The sequence below is a fragment of the Erinaceus europaeus genome, chromosome 9 (genome assembly GCF_950295315.1).
Source record: "Erinaceus europaeus chromosome 9, mEriEur2.1, whole genome shotgun sequence".
NCBI lineage: Eukaryota > Metazoa > Chordata > Mammalia > Eulipotyphla > Erinaceidae > Erinaceus > Erinaceus europaeus.
This window is the reverse complement of record NC_080170.1, coordinates 123,025,117-123,039,339: the sequence shown is the minus strand read 5'-3', so window position 1 is coordinate 123,039,339 and position 14,223 is coordinate 123,025,117. Positions and strand designations below refer to the sequence as shown.

The following is a 14,223-nucleotide window of genomic DNA, read 5'->3' as shown; positions in this document are numbered from 1 at the left end:
CTGTAATGTGTACACTTCACCAGATGTGTTACTGCCCAGCCCCTGAAGTCTTGGCTATTGTATCGGGCACTGCCATGAACATATTTCCCTTTGGGGAGTTGGGTGGTAGCGCAGCAGGTTAAGCGCAGGTGGCGTGAAGCGCAGAAACCGGCATAAAGTTCCTGGTTCGAGCCCCCGGCTCCCCACCTGCAGGGGAGTCACTTCATAGGCGGTGAAGCAGGTCTTCAGGTGTCTGTCTTTCTCTCCCCCTCTCTGTCTTTCTCTCCTCTCTCCATTTCTGTCCTATCTAACAACAATGATAATAATAATAATAACAGCAATGATAAACAACCATGGCAACAAAAGGGGAAAAAAAAAGTCTCCAGGAGCAGTGGAATTGTAGTGTAGGCACCGAGCCCCAGCAGTAACCCTGGAGGCAAAATCAAACAAAGAAAGAAACAAACAAAAAAGATCTCCTTTTGCAGATTCAACTCTGTGTGTGTTTTAATTTTTAAAAAAATTTTTTTAAATTTGTATTTTATTTATCCATTTTCCCTTTTGTTGCCTTTGTTTTTTATTGTTGTAATTATTATTGCTGTTATTGATGTTTTAGTGGTTAGATAGGACAGAGAGAAATGGAGAGAGGAGGGGAAGACAGAGAAGGGGAGAGAAAGACAGACACCTGCAGACCTGCTTCACCGCCTGTGAAGCGACTCCCCTGCAGGTGGGGAGCCGGGGGCTCGAACTAGGATCCTCACGCCTGTCCTTGCGCTTTGCGCCATGTGCGCTTAACCCGCTGCACTACCGCCTGACTCCCGTGTTTTAATTTTTTAAAATTCTCTCAGATGTATTTGTTTTCATGAGAGAGAGAGAGAGAGAGAAAGAGAGAGAGAAAAAAAGGAGAGAGGGAGAGAGAGAGAGAGAGAGCAAGTGAGCAGAGACTGATCAGCTCCCTGGCCCTGGAGTCCCCTTTGGGATCCTCCTCGTGCCCCAGCTCAGGCTGTGTTACCCCCCTCATCCCCAGGTCCACCTGGAGCTGCCCCCCGGCTCGGCAGACGTGCAGACACAGGAGGACTTGCAGCTACTCAGGGCCAGTGACGACAGCCGGGTCCAGGTCCTGCGGGAGATCCTGGCGGCACTGGGCCTGAGCTGCCACAGGACGCGGGTGCCCAGCCTGACGCCACTCTACCTGCTGTGCGTGGAGGAGGTGAGTGTGGGCGGCCCGGCGTTCTAGCCCTGGCACCCTGTGAGAGGTAGCTGGGGCGGGGAGGCTCTTACTCTGGTCTCTCTCTTGAAGATTTTATTCACTTGGGCTGGGGAGACAGCACAGTGGTTCTGCCAAAGGCTTTCCTCCCTGAGGCCTCAGGTTCAATCCTCAGTACCACCATCAGCCAGAGCTGAGCAGGGCTCTGGTCTCTCTATTTTTCTCTCTGCATCTCGCTCATTAAAATAATGGATACAATGTTAGACAAATAAATATTTAAAATAGATTTTATTCACTTAGAGAGAGAAAGGGAGAGAGAATATGACCAGAGCATCACTCTGGCACAAGGGGTGCTGGGGATTGAACCTGGGACCTCACATTTGCAAGCATAGCACCTTATCGCTGCACCAACTCCCAAACCTTCTCTTCATCTGCATGAAAAGCCACCTGGGAGTGGGGAAACCACACAGAAGTGGGGACTTGGGGCTGGGGGGTAGCGCAGTGGGTTAAGCACACGTGGCGCAAAGTGCACGGAAAGGTGTAAGGATCCTGGTTCGAACCCCCAGCTCCCCACCTGTAGGGGAGTCACTTCACAAGCCGTGAAGCAGATCTGCAGGTATCTGTCTTTCTCTCCCCCTCTCTGTCTTCCCCTCCTCTCTCCATTTCTCTCTGTCCTATCCAACAATAATGACAGCAATAACAACAATATTAATAACAACAGCAATGATAAACAACAAGGGTAACCAAAGGGAAAAAATAGCCTCCAGGAGCAGTGGATTCATAGTGCAGGCACCGAGCCCCAGTGATAACCCTGGGGGCAAAAAAAAAAAAAGTAGGGACTGAGATAGAGAGAGAGAGAGAGGGAGTTGAAGTATATCTTGGTGTCCTTTTTCTTTAAAAAAAATATTTATTTATTTATTCCCTTTTGTTCCCCTTGTTTTATTGTTGTAGTTATTGACATCATTGTTTTGGATAGGACAGAGAGAAATGGAGAGAGGAGGGGAAGACAGAGAGGGGGAGAGAAAGACAGACGCCCGCAGACCTGCTTCACCGCCTGTGAAGCGACTCCCCTGCAGGTGGGGAGCTGGGGGCTCGAACCGGGATCCTTATGCCGGTCCTTGCGCTTTGCACCACGTGCGCTTAACCCGCTGTGCTACCGCCTGACTCCCTTATTTTTATTTTTTGCCTCCAGGTTTATTTCTGGGGCTCAGGAGAGCCTGCACTATAAAGCCACTGTTGGGGGTCAGGCGGTGGCGCAGTGGGTTAAGCGCACTGTGGCGCAAAGCACAAGGACCGGCGTAAGGATCCCGGTTCGAACCCCGACTCCCCACTCAGGGGAGTCGCTTCACAGGCAGTGAAGCAGGTCTGCAGGTGTCTGTCTGTCTCTCCTCCTCTCTGTCTTCCCTTCCTCTCTCCATTTCCCTCTGTCCTGTCCAACAAAGAATGACATCAACTACAACAATAAAATAACCACAACAAGCTACAACAACAAAGGCAACAAAAGGGGAAAATAAAAGGCCTCCGGGAGCAGTGGATTCATGGTGCAGGCACCGAGCCCAGCAATAACCCTGGAGGCAAACCAAAAAAAAAAAAAAAAAGCCACTGCTACTGGCAGCCATTCCCCACCCCCATTTTTTTCTTTCTATTTTTATTTGACAAGACAGAGAAATTGAGAGGAGGAGGGAGAGAGACACCTGCAGACCTGCTTCACCACTCATGAGGCGTTTCCCTTGCAGGTGGGGAGCCGGGGGCTCCCGTCCTTGTGCATGGTGGTGATACGTGAGCTTAACCCGGTGCGCTGATGCCCACACGCCTCCCCCCATAACTTCTTTGGCCAGTCGTCTGTGGGTGGGCATCTGGGCTGCTTCCACTCTCTGGCTGTTGTGAATAACGCAGCTGTGAGCACAGGGCTGCCTGTGTCCCTTCTAATTACTGTTTGAATGTCCTCTGGATAAATGCCTACGAGTGAGAGTGCTGGCTCATAAGGTGCTTCCATTTTTCTTTGTGCAAGGACTGTGCACACAGTCTTCCCAAGGGGCTGGCGGTGCTGCTTCCAGGCGGGCTCAGACTGGCCCCCTTCCTCATCCCTCCTTTCCCTTCTGGCTTTTCTCCATTGCATCCTTCTTGTCATATCTCACTCCCCTCATCCCCGAGGGCTTAGGTGAGCTGAGGAGGGACCCGGGGTACCCTGAACACCTGGCGGAGAGCCCCTCACCAGCTCCCTGCGCCCCTTACGCACTGTGATGAGGACCCAGCCACTGCTCACCACACGGTGTCGCTGCTGAGCCAGCCTGGACCAGTTCCTCTCCTCTCTCTACCCCTTCCCAAGGCACCAGCCTGGAACTTTCTGTGAGGGTGCTGGCACTGTCTTCCGTCCCTGTGTGTCCCTGAGTGCCAGGGTCAGGACCTGCTGCTGGGGGTATGCCTGGGGCCCTCCAGTGCTTCCCTGGAAGCTCCCGGGAAGAAGGACCCATCTCGGGTGCTGGAGAGACAGCATAGTGGTTCTCTCAGGCAAAGTACTCTCATGCCTGAGACTCTGGGGTCCCAGGTTCAGCCCCCAGCACCTCCATCAGCCAGAGCTCAGCAGGGCACTCAGCTTCTCATAGCATTTATTATTATTATTTTTTAGTTTATTTAAAAAAGGAGACATTAACAAAACCATAGGATAAGAGGGGTACAGATCCACACAGTTCCCATCCCCAGAACCCCATATCCCATCCCTCCCCTGACAGCTTTCCTGTTCTTTATCCCTCTGGGAGTATGGCCCCAGGGTCATTGTGGGATGCAGAAGGTGGAAGGTCTGGCTTCCCTGCTGAACATGGGCGTTGACAGGTGGATCCATACTCCCAGCCTGCCTCTCTCTTTCCCTAGTGAGGCAGGGCTCTGGGGAAGCGGGGCTCCAGGACACATTGGTGAGGTTGTCTGTCCAGGGAAGTCTGGTCGGCATCATGCTGGCATCTGGAACCTGGTGGCTGAAAAGAGAGTTAGCATACAAAGCCAAACAGACTGTTGAACATTTAGCATTTATTATTTTATACTTTATCTTTGGTTTTATTTTTTGAGGGCTAGGTGGTTGGCTTTGTTCCATTTCCTTACTTTGCCACTTATTTTCGGTTACTGTGAATAGGTCCCGAGACTGCGGGGTTGCCGGCACATTCCACGCCACACCCACCGGCAACGCTCTGCTCTCAAAGTCCTGGAGACCGTCTGTTTCTTCCTGTTACTCTATCACTTTCTTCAGGGCCATGCATTTCAGTCCTCTGGTCCTCACAGGGTGAGAGTCAGTCCTCTGGTCCTCACAGGGTGAGAGTCAGTCGTCTGGTCCTCACAGGGTGAGAGTCAGTCCTCTGGTCCTCACAGGGTGAGAGTCAGTCCTCTGGTCCTCACAGGGTGAGAGTCAGTCGTCTGGTCCTCACAGGGTGAGAGTCAGTCCTCTGGTCCTCACAGGGTGAGAGTCAGTCGTCTGGTCCTCACAGGGTGAGAGTCAGTCCTCTGGTCCTCACAGGGTGAGAGTCAGTCGTCTGGTCCTCACAGGGTGAGAGTCAGTCCTCTGGTCCTCACAGGGTGAGAGTCAGTCGTCTGGTCCTCACAGGGTGAGAGTCAGTCCTCTGGTCCTCACAGGGTGAGAGTCAGTCCTCTGGTCCTCACAGGGTGAGAGTCAGTCGTCTGGTCCTCACAGGGTGAGAGTCAGTCCTCTGGTCCTCACAGGGTGAGAGTCAGTCGTCTGGTCCTCACAGGGTGAGAGTCAGTCGTCTGGTCCTCACAGGGTGAGAGTCAGTCCTCTTGTCCTCACAGGGTGAGAGTCAGTCCTCTGGTCCTCACAGGGTGAGAGTCAGTCCTCTTGTCCTCACAGGGTGAGAGTCAGTCCTCTGGTCCTCACAGGGTGAGAGTCAGTCCTCTGGTCCTCACAGGGTGAGAGTCAGTCCTCTGGTCCTCACAGGGTGAGAGTCAGTCCTCTGGTCCTCACAGGGTGAGAGTCAGTCCTCTGGTCCTCACAGGGTGAGAGTCAGTCCTCTGGTCCTCACAGGGTGAGAGTCAGTCCTCTGGTCCTCACAGGGTGAGAGTCAGTCCTCTGGTCCTCACAGGGTGAGAGTCAGTCCTCTGGTCCTCACAGGGTGAGAGTCAGTCGTCTGGTCCTCACAGGGTGAGAGTCAGTCGTCTGGTCCTCACAGGGTGAGAGTCAGTCGTCTGGTCCTCACAGGGTGAGAGTGAGAGCAGCCCGTCGTTGCCTTTCGCCTCTGTAGTTCGTTCGCTGAGCAGCGTCACCTCCAGTTCCGTCACTTGGTTTTCTTCTGCAGAGGACTATTCCATGGAGTAGATCTCTTACAGCTTCTCTTATTATTATTGCTTATTTTATTTTAGTTTTCTTCTTTCTTTCTTTGGGGATTTAATGGTGTGCAGTCCATAGTAAATACAGTAGTTGGTACATGCATAATATTTCCCAGTTTTCCACATAACAGTACAACCCCCACCAGGTCCTCCTCTGCCATCATGTTCCAGGACCTGAACCCTTCCCCCCCCCCCCCCAGTCTTTGACTTTGGTGCAATGCACCATTATTATTATTTTTATCGCCGCCAGGGTAATCACTGGGGTTTGGTGCCGGCACTTTGAATCCGTTGCTCTCGGTGGCCGTGTTTCTCCTTTGTCTCCCTTCCCCTCCCCTCCCCTCCCCTCCCCTCCCCTCCCCTCCCCTCCCCTCCCCTCCCCTTTTTTCTTTTTTCCTTTCTTTTTCACTAGATAGGGCAGTGAGAAATTGAGAAGGTAAGGGGAGATAGAGAGATAGAGAGACCTGCAGACCTGCTTCACGGCTCATGAAACTTCCCCCTTGCAGGTGGGGAGTGGGGGCTCAAACCCAGGTCCTGGAGATTGATGATGTGTGCGCTCAACCAGCTGTGCCACCGCCCACCCACCCGCCTGCTTCTCTCCCATAACTTCTTTGTCTGGTCATCTGCTGATGGTTTCCATCTTTGGCCTCTGATGTAATGCACCTATGAGTATAAAGATACATATGTCCTTTTGGGCTTTTTTTTTTTTTTAAATAAATGAATCCTGAAAACATTTTTTCTGTTTGTAGGGTCTAGAGACAGCTCAGCCGGTAGCACGCACACCTTGCCGTACGGGAGGCCCTGGGTTCTAGGCCCTGGGACCCTATGGAGGCACTTAAGGAGTTCTCTGGGTGGGGGGGTTGGGCAGTAGCGCAGCAGGTTAAGCGCACGTGGCACAAAGCACAAGGACCGGCGTAAGGATCCCAGTTCAAGCCCCCGGCTCCCCACCTGCAGGGGAGTCGCTTCACAGGCGGTCTGTAAAGTCTGTCTTTCTCTCCCCCTCTCTGTCTTCCCCTCTTCTCTCCATTTCCCTCTGTCCTTTCCAACAATAATGACGTCAATAACAGCAATAATAAAAACCACAACAATGATGAAAACAACAAGGAAAACAAAAATGGAAAAAAAATAGTCCCTAGGAGCAGTGGATTCACTGAGCCCCTGCAATAAGCCTGGAAACAAACAACAGAAAAGAAAGTTCTGTGGATATGATGCAGTCCTGTGCTGTTCCTCTCCCTCCTCCCCTCCCTCCCTCCTCTCGCTCCTTTCTTTCCTCTCTTGTCTTTCCATCTGAAATAAAAAGAATAAAAACAGAAACCAAAAACAAACAGAAGAACACGGGCTGGTGGAATCGTGCTCGTGCAAAGCCCTGGCACCATATAATTTCTTCCTTTGTAGTTTCCATTTTCTCTGTTATGAATGGTGTGATCCAGCAGCAGGATCCCAGGGCCTTACACATGTGTGACGCCACCTCTGAGCAGCCTTCCAGGCTTGATTTTTTTTTTTTTTTTTTTTTTTTTTACCTACAGAGAGAGGAAGGAAAGGGAGAGAGAGAGAGAAGGAAAGAAGGGGGGAGGGGAATCAGGCAGTAGTGCAGCGGGTTAAATGCACATGGTGCGAAGCACAAGGATCCTGGTTTGAGCTCCTGGCTCCCCACCTGCAGAGGAGTCGCTTCACAAGCGGTGAAGCAGGTCTGCAGGTGTCTGTCTTTCTCTCCCCCTCTGTCTTCCCCTCCTCTCTCCATTTCTCTCTGTCCTATCCAACAATGACAGCAATAACAACAATAATAATAACAACAACAACAAGGGCATCAAAATGGGAAAAATGGCTTCCAGGAGCAGGCACCGAGCCCCGGCAATAACCCTGGATGGAATTAAAAAAAAAAAAAAAAAAGGGAAAGGAAGGGAGGTAGAGAGTCACCATGACACCACTCCATCCAAGGAGGTCCCTCAGTGCTGTCCTGTCCTTGTGCTCCCTTATGGTGCTGGGGTTCAAACCCGGGGCCTCAGGCATAAGTCCTGTGCTCCACTGGCTGAGCTCCCTCCTGTTCCCAGGTGTGTATTATTTTAGTAATGAGCCCAAACAGTTATTGCAGAGGCCTGGTGGTGGCGCCCCTGGTTAAGGGCATGAGTTACCATGCACAAGGACCCATGTTCAAGCCCCTGCTCCCCATCTGATGAAGCAGGTCTGCAGGTGTCTCTATCTCTCTCCCTCTCTAGCTCCCCTCCCCAGTCCATTTCCCTCTGTCTTATCCAATAAAATAAATAATAAAGTTTAAAAAAAATGTTTAAAAGGAGCTGGGCAGTGACACACCTGGTTAAGGGCACTTAGTACTAAGCACAAATATCCCGGTTCGAGCCGCCGGTTCCCCACCTGCAGGGGGGACGCTTCACAAGCGGTGAAGCAGGTCTGCAGATGTCTGCCTTTGTGTCTCCCTCTCTGTCTTCCCCTCTTCTCTCAGTTTCTCTCTGTCCTATCCAATAAAAAAGAAAAATGACGGCCTCCAGCAGTGGAGTCAGTGCTGGCACCGAGCCCCAGCGATAACCCTGTAGGCAAAAAAATAAGATAAAGGAAAATAAACACAAAACAGTTACTGCAGACTAGAAGGCCATATGTTGCCGGCCTGCTGGCTCATGCTGAGGCCATGTTTGTGCTTCCTCTCTGGGGGGAGCCCTGGCCCCATCCCTCCCTTGTGTGAGCTCTGTGGGTCTTGGAGGACAGAATCCAGAACTCGCCCCCAGGTGACTGGCTACAGGGCTGCTGCCCCTCCCACCCTGTCCCACACAGGGCCCCTCTCTGGGCTTGTAGAAGTGATTTTGTTTTGCCGCCCCATGTGGATTCTGAATGTCAGGCAAAGAAAAAAAAAGGGGGGTCGGGCGGTAGCGCAGTGGGTTAAGCACAGGTGGCGCAAAGCACAAGGACCGGCATAAGGATCCCGGTTCGAGCCCCCGGCTCCCCACCTGCAGGGGAGTCGCTTCACAGGCGGTGAAGCAGGTCTGCAGGTGTCTGTCTTCCCCTCCTCTCTCTATTTCTCTCTGTCCTATCCAGCAAGGAACGACATCAACAATAACAATAATAACCACAACAAGGCTACAACAACAAGGGCAACAAAAGGGGGAAAAATGGCCTCCAGGAGCCGTGGATTCATGGTGCAGGCACCGAGCCCAGCAATGACCCTGGAGGCAAAAAAAAACAAAAAAAGTAGTGTGGAGGAAGTGTGCGGTGCAAGAGGGTAAGACACAGCGATCCCGGCCTTTGAGGTTTGCCTGGCCCTCCTCTTCCGCGGGCTCAGGGTGACCACTTGACGAAGAACCCCCTGAGTTTCGCCTCCTCCTTCTCCTCCACCAGCTGATTCCCAGCGCCAGGGAGGGAGAGGCCTAGCTGCGGAAGTTTCTGGAAAGCAAGCACTGCTCCCACCTTCCTAGCGTGCTCTGCCAGTAACCCGGGCCCTTCCCCGGTGCCTGATCCCCCCCAACCCTCTGGGGGACCCCAGTGGGTGTGGACGCAGGGGAGGTGTCCACTGTGTTCACTGCTCAGAACAAACAGGACAGTGGAGCAGTGCAGGGTCTCCTGTGTTTTCTCCGACTTCATTCAACTTCTCCAAAGGATCACCAACAACGTCGTCCACCCACTCCCTTCGCTTGGCTTAGTATGTGGCCCCGTGTCCTCTCCTTCCTCTGCCTGCACTCTAGCACTTCAGCTTGCATACAGCCAGGGAGACGTTTATAGCATCCCTCCCCCCTATTTTAAAAATATGTTTTGATTTTAATGAGAGAGCTACGGAGAGAAAGACAGAGGACAGAGCACTGCTCAACTCAGGCTTCTGGTTGGGCTGGGGACTGAACCGGGAACCTCAGTGCCTTAGGCATGAAAGTCTTTTTTGCATAAACATTCTGCTGTCTGCCTAGCCCTCCCAGCCCCCCCTTTTAATAAAAATACATTTCATTTGTTTTATTTTTTATTATTTTTAAAAAATCTATTATTATATAGAGACAGAGAAATTGAGAGGGGTGTGGGAGATAGAGAGGGAGAGAGACAGTCACCTGCAGCCCTGCTTCACCACTCGTGAAGCTTTCCCCCTGCAGGTGGGGACCAGGGGCTTGAACTGGATCCTTGTACACTGTGATCTGTGCGCTCAACCAGGTGACCCACTGCCTGGCCCCTATTTGTTTTATTTTAATGAGAGAGAGAGAGAGAGAGAGAAAGGGTGAGAGAGACCAGAGCCCTGCTGAGGTCTCTGGCTGATAGTGGTGCTGGGGACTGAACCTGGGACCTCAAGGCCTCAGGCAGGACAGTCATTTTTTAGAACCACGAAGCTGTCTCCCTTGCTCTAGCATCATTCTTAGTAAAAGGTGAAAGATTTGTACAATCTGAAGAGAAACCAGAGTTTGCATCATTCTTAAATGACAGCTTTAAAAATCAAAGTGATGGGGCCGGGCAGTAGCGCACCTGGCTAAGGGCACATATTAGGCACAAGGGCCTGGGTTCTAGCCCTGGTCTCCACCTGCAGGGGGAAAGCTTCACAAGTGGTGAAGCTGGTAGTACTGGTGTTTGTCTCTCTCCCTCCCTCTCTCTCCCTCTCTAAATCTCTCTCCCTCCCTCTCTAACTCTCTCTCCCTCTCCCTCCCTCTCTAACTCTCTCCCTCTCCCTCCCTCTCCCTCCCTCCCTCTCCCTCCCTCTCCCTCCCTCCCTCTCCCTCCCTCTCTCCCTCTCCCTCTCTCTCCCTCCCTCCCTCTCCCTCCCTCTCTAACTCTCTCCCTGTCCCTCCCTCTCCCTCCCTCCCTCTCCCTCCCTCCCTCTCCCTCCCTCTCTTCCCTCCCTCTCCCTCCCTCCCTCTCTCTCCCTCCCTCTCCCTCCCTCTCTCTCCCTCCCTCTCCCTCCCTCTCTCTCCCTCCCTCTCCCTCCCTCTCTCTCCCTCCCTCTATCTCCCTCTCCCTCCCTCTCTCTCCCTCCCTCTCTCTCCCTCTCTCCCTCTCCCTCCTTCTCTCTCCCTCCCTCTCTTTCCCTCCCTCTCTCTCCCTCCCTCTCTCTCCCTCTCTCTCCCTCACTCCCTCCCTCTCTCCCTCCCTCTCTCTCCCTCTCCCTCCCTCTCTCTCCCCCCTTCTCTCTCCCTCCCTCTCTCTCCCTCCCTCTCTCCCTCCCTCTCCCTCTCTCTCCCCCTCTCTCCCTCTCTCTCCTTCTCTCCCTACCTCTCCCTCTCTCTCCCTCTCTCCCTCTCTCTCCCTCTCTCCCCCTCTCTCCCTCTCTCTCCCTCTCTCTCCTTCTCTCCCTCCCTCTCCCCCTCTCTCCCTCTCCCTCTCCCTCTCTCTCCCTCTCTCCCCCTCTCTTCCTCTCTCTCCCTCTCCCCATCTCAGTTTCGCCCAGGCTCCAGGTGTGTCTGCCCAATCTCCCTGCTGTGTGGCTTTCTGCCCAGGTGGCCTCATGCCCAGGTGCCTCACGCTGGGAGGTGCAGCCTGAGGGTTAAGGCACCTTTCAACACTTCCCAGCTCGGAATGTCTTTAAGGGTCTTTCCTGCCACCCCTCCGCCTCCCTTCTCCCTCAGCCCTTCACCCAGTTTGCTCTGTGCTCTTTTCTCAGTGCTGTGAAGGGGAACAGCTTTGGAAATGCAGCAGGAATAACTCCGGGGTGTTTTCCTTAGCCCCCTTTATCTGGACGGATTTTTTTCTTTTTTTAAAAAATATATTTTATTTATTTTCCCTTTTGTTGTCCTTGTTTTTTCATTGTTGTTGTTGTTATTGATGTTGTCATTGTTAGATCAGACAGAAATGGAGCGAGGAGGGGAAGACGGGGAGAGAAAGATAGACACCTGCAGACCTGCTTCACTGCTAGTGAAGTGACTCCCCTGCAGGTGGGGAGCCGGGGGGGCTGGAACCGGGAGGATTTTCTTCTTGTTTCTTTCTTCCTGTTTCCTCAAGAATGTCTCAACGTGCATACTTGGGGGCCTGAGTCATCCATTTTAGGGGGCGTCCGGAGGGGTAGGGGGGTCTCTGCCTGACAGGGCGCTTCTGGAGACAGGACCCCAGGGGGGCTGTTTATACCAGGGGTCTTTGGAACTAAAAGCCCCAGCATCCATAATCGCTCCCATGTGAGCTCACCAGACCCCGGTTAGGGCCTTGGCTTCCCAGGAAGCCAGAGCTGTCTCTACAAGTTTTTCCCACGTCTAAGAAACTGGTTTGCAGGCACCACCAAAGGGGCGGCCTGTTGAGAGTTTGGGCGGTTGGTGGGACCTAGCCTGGTTGGGAAGGAAGGGGAGAGACACTGTGTGTGTGTGTGTGTGTGTGTGTGTGTGTGTGAAGGGGAGAGACGCTGTGTGTATGTGTGTGTGTGTGTGTGTGTGTGTGTGTGTGTGAAGGGGAGAGACGCTGTGTGTGTGTGTGTGTACGAAGGGGAGAGACGCTGTGTGTGTGTGTGTCCCCACTATTGGGGAGACGCTAGGTCAAGTTGAAGGAGAAGATTCCTTTGGCTTCTTGGCAGGAGGACGCAGCCAAATTCTGTCTGTCCACCCGACTTTTCCTCTTGGAATAAGAGATTGTCACTGCCCGTTGGGTCTTTTGTGTTTGTTTCGTGTCTGACGTATTTGCCTGCCACACACCCTTCCAGGTACTGTGTGTTTCTAGTACATTCTGTAGGTCTCTTGGTGCTGTGAGAGAGGTTTGCTTTCTTTTTTCCCTTCCCATTCCTCCTCCTCCACCTTTTTTTTTTTTTTTTTGACAATTTGCAAGACACTTGTAACTCAGTTTTAATGTCCTCTCCTCCTGTAGTTTGCTTTCTTGAAATAACTTCAGTATTATCCGTGGAAGTCCCCCAATCGGCAGAATCGATTCTGATTTTGGTCTTTTAATCGGTCATGAGAAAGCTGATCCCTTGTAGAAAATTCTAGACGAGAAACTGCATTTGATCAATTCTGGAATCTGTCTTTCAATTGACATACCTTGGCATCTTTAGAATATTTGTTTGAGTTGATGTTTAGTTATTTTTTTTAATGATTTATTATGAAAGAGCCAGAGAGGAGGAAGAATTGAGAGAATGGGGGGGGGGGCGCGGAGAAAAGCAGAGAATAGCTCAGCTCCGGTATAATGTGATGCCAGGGATTGAACTTGCAACCTCTTGGCATCTCAGATGTCAACTTGGCGCTCTGTCTCTGTCTGAACTTGCTCCCTGGTACTTAATTGTCTTTTTTTTTTCCCCTTCAGTGTTTAACTTGGCTTATTTAATTAATTTGAGTTTTCTTTTTTCAATTTCAATATGTAATTAAATATAAATTACATAGACTCTCCAATGTATGAATTCAATGTATGGGTTACAAAGGCATGAATCACACATATGAATTATATATATTTAACACTAGTATATAATGCACACATATCTGCAACATATGTTGTAATTCCTGAGCTCACTGTTTGCTACACTTCAAGAAAACACTCTTAAGACGGGTGAAATTGAACCTTCCTCTGCGGACGGGCCTCTTCCCTCCTTCGCCCCTGAGCCGAGGGGGAGGTTTAGGCTGTAATTGCTGGGGATTTCTGTTAAATAGAGAAGGGTTCTCCGCTGACACACGGAGATTTACAGCTTGACTCTGTGGCGTGGGTGTGAGTTTCTCCTGCCTGTCTCCTGTGTGTGTGTGTGTCTCTGTGTGTGTGTGTGTGTGTCTGAGTGTGTCTGAGTGTGGGGAGACGGGGGTGGGGGTGGGGGTGATGGATGTGGACAAAGATCTCCTTAGCACTCAACGTTTGCGCCTCTGAGATTTCAGTCCTGACTCGGAATAGAGCCTCTGCTGGGGTGGACCAGCTCTGACTAGCCCCGGGCAGGCTGGGAGAGGAGGCCCCATTCTGGGCGGACACAGGACCCAGCCTCTGCGAGTGTCAGAAGGAAAGCTCTGAGTACAGAGATGAACACAACGGGCAAATCATTCTTCTACGGAAACCAGTTAGGTCTGTTTGTGGATAGCTGTTTTGTTTTCTTGTCTCTGGAGCAAAAAGGAATCTGAAAGACTAAAATAACTATATGAAGGCCCTAATTCTTCTCCACACTTGTATTTATTTATTTTTACTTCTCCTTCTCCTCCTTCTCCTCCTTCTCCTTCTCCTCCTCCTGCTTCTTCTTTTAAAGATAGAGGCAAAGAGAGAAAGACAGAGACCACAGCACTGATGCTTCCTTCAAGGTGGCGGGGGCCAGGCTTGAACCTTGGTTACACACAAGGCCTCCTCCCACTTTAGTCTCAACAGGGAGCAGTAGGTGGGGAAATTGCAAAGGCCTGTGAGTGTCAAGTCCCGAGTTTGATCTCTGGCATCGTACATGCCAGAGCGATGCTCTGGTCCTTTCTTCAGTCAATCAGTCTGTTCATCTTTTTAAAAATAAATTGTCAAATGTGGTCGCGTAAATTGAAAAAAAAAAAAAAAGGTAGTTATTTGGGAGCCCAGATGCGTTCTTCCAGAATCGCTTGGGTCGGGCCCGATTATTACTCTCCATACGGGATGGTGGGAGCTCTCCATAGGTTTTCTTTTAAGCTCATAAAATGTGTTGAACTTCAAAAGGCTGCAGTTTTGAAAATCCTCTTCTCTGTGTGCCTGTGAGGGGCTCAGGTGTGGCATTTCAGACCTGACAAAAATAAAAGTGAGTTTGTCACAGAAGTCTTTTTTTTTTCTTGGGGATCATGAGCCGTCTAGAATTCTCCTTTCCAGATGCTCTTTGTCCCCTCAGGGGAGGAGAGATGAGA

The 14,223-nt window shown here is 51.4% G+C and overlaps 1 protein-coding gene across 1 annotated transcript in view; it reads left to right on the top strand.

Moving 5' to 3' along the window:
* Positions 1 to 14,223, top strand: part of HLCS (holocarboxylase synthetase) — a 138,728-nt gene that overhangs the window by 15,293 nt on the left and 109,212 nt on the right. Inside the window, exon 6 of the mRNA XM_007536022.3 lies at positions 1,004 to 1,186. Within this exon, the coding sequence (XP_007536084.2) occupies positions 1,004 to 1,186 (183 nt within the window). The remainder of the gene's footprint in view (positions 1 to 1,003; positions 1,187 to 14,223) is intronic.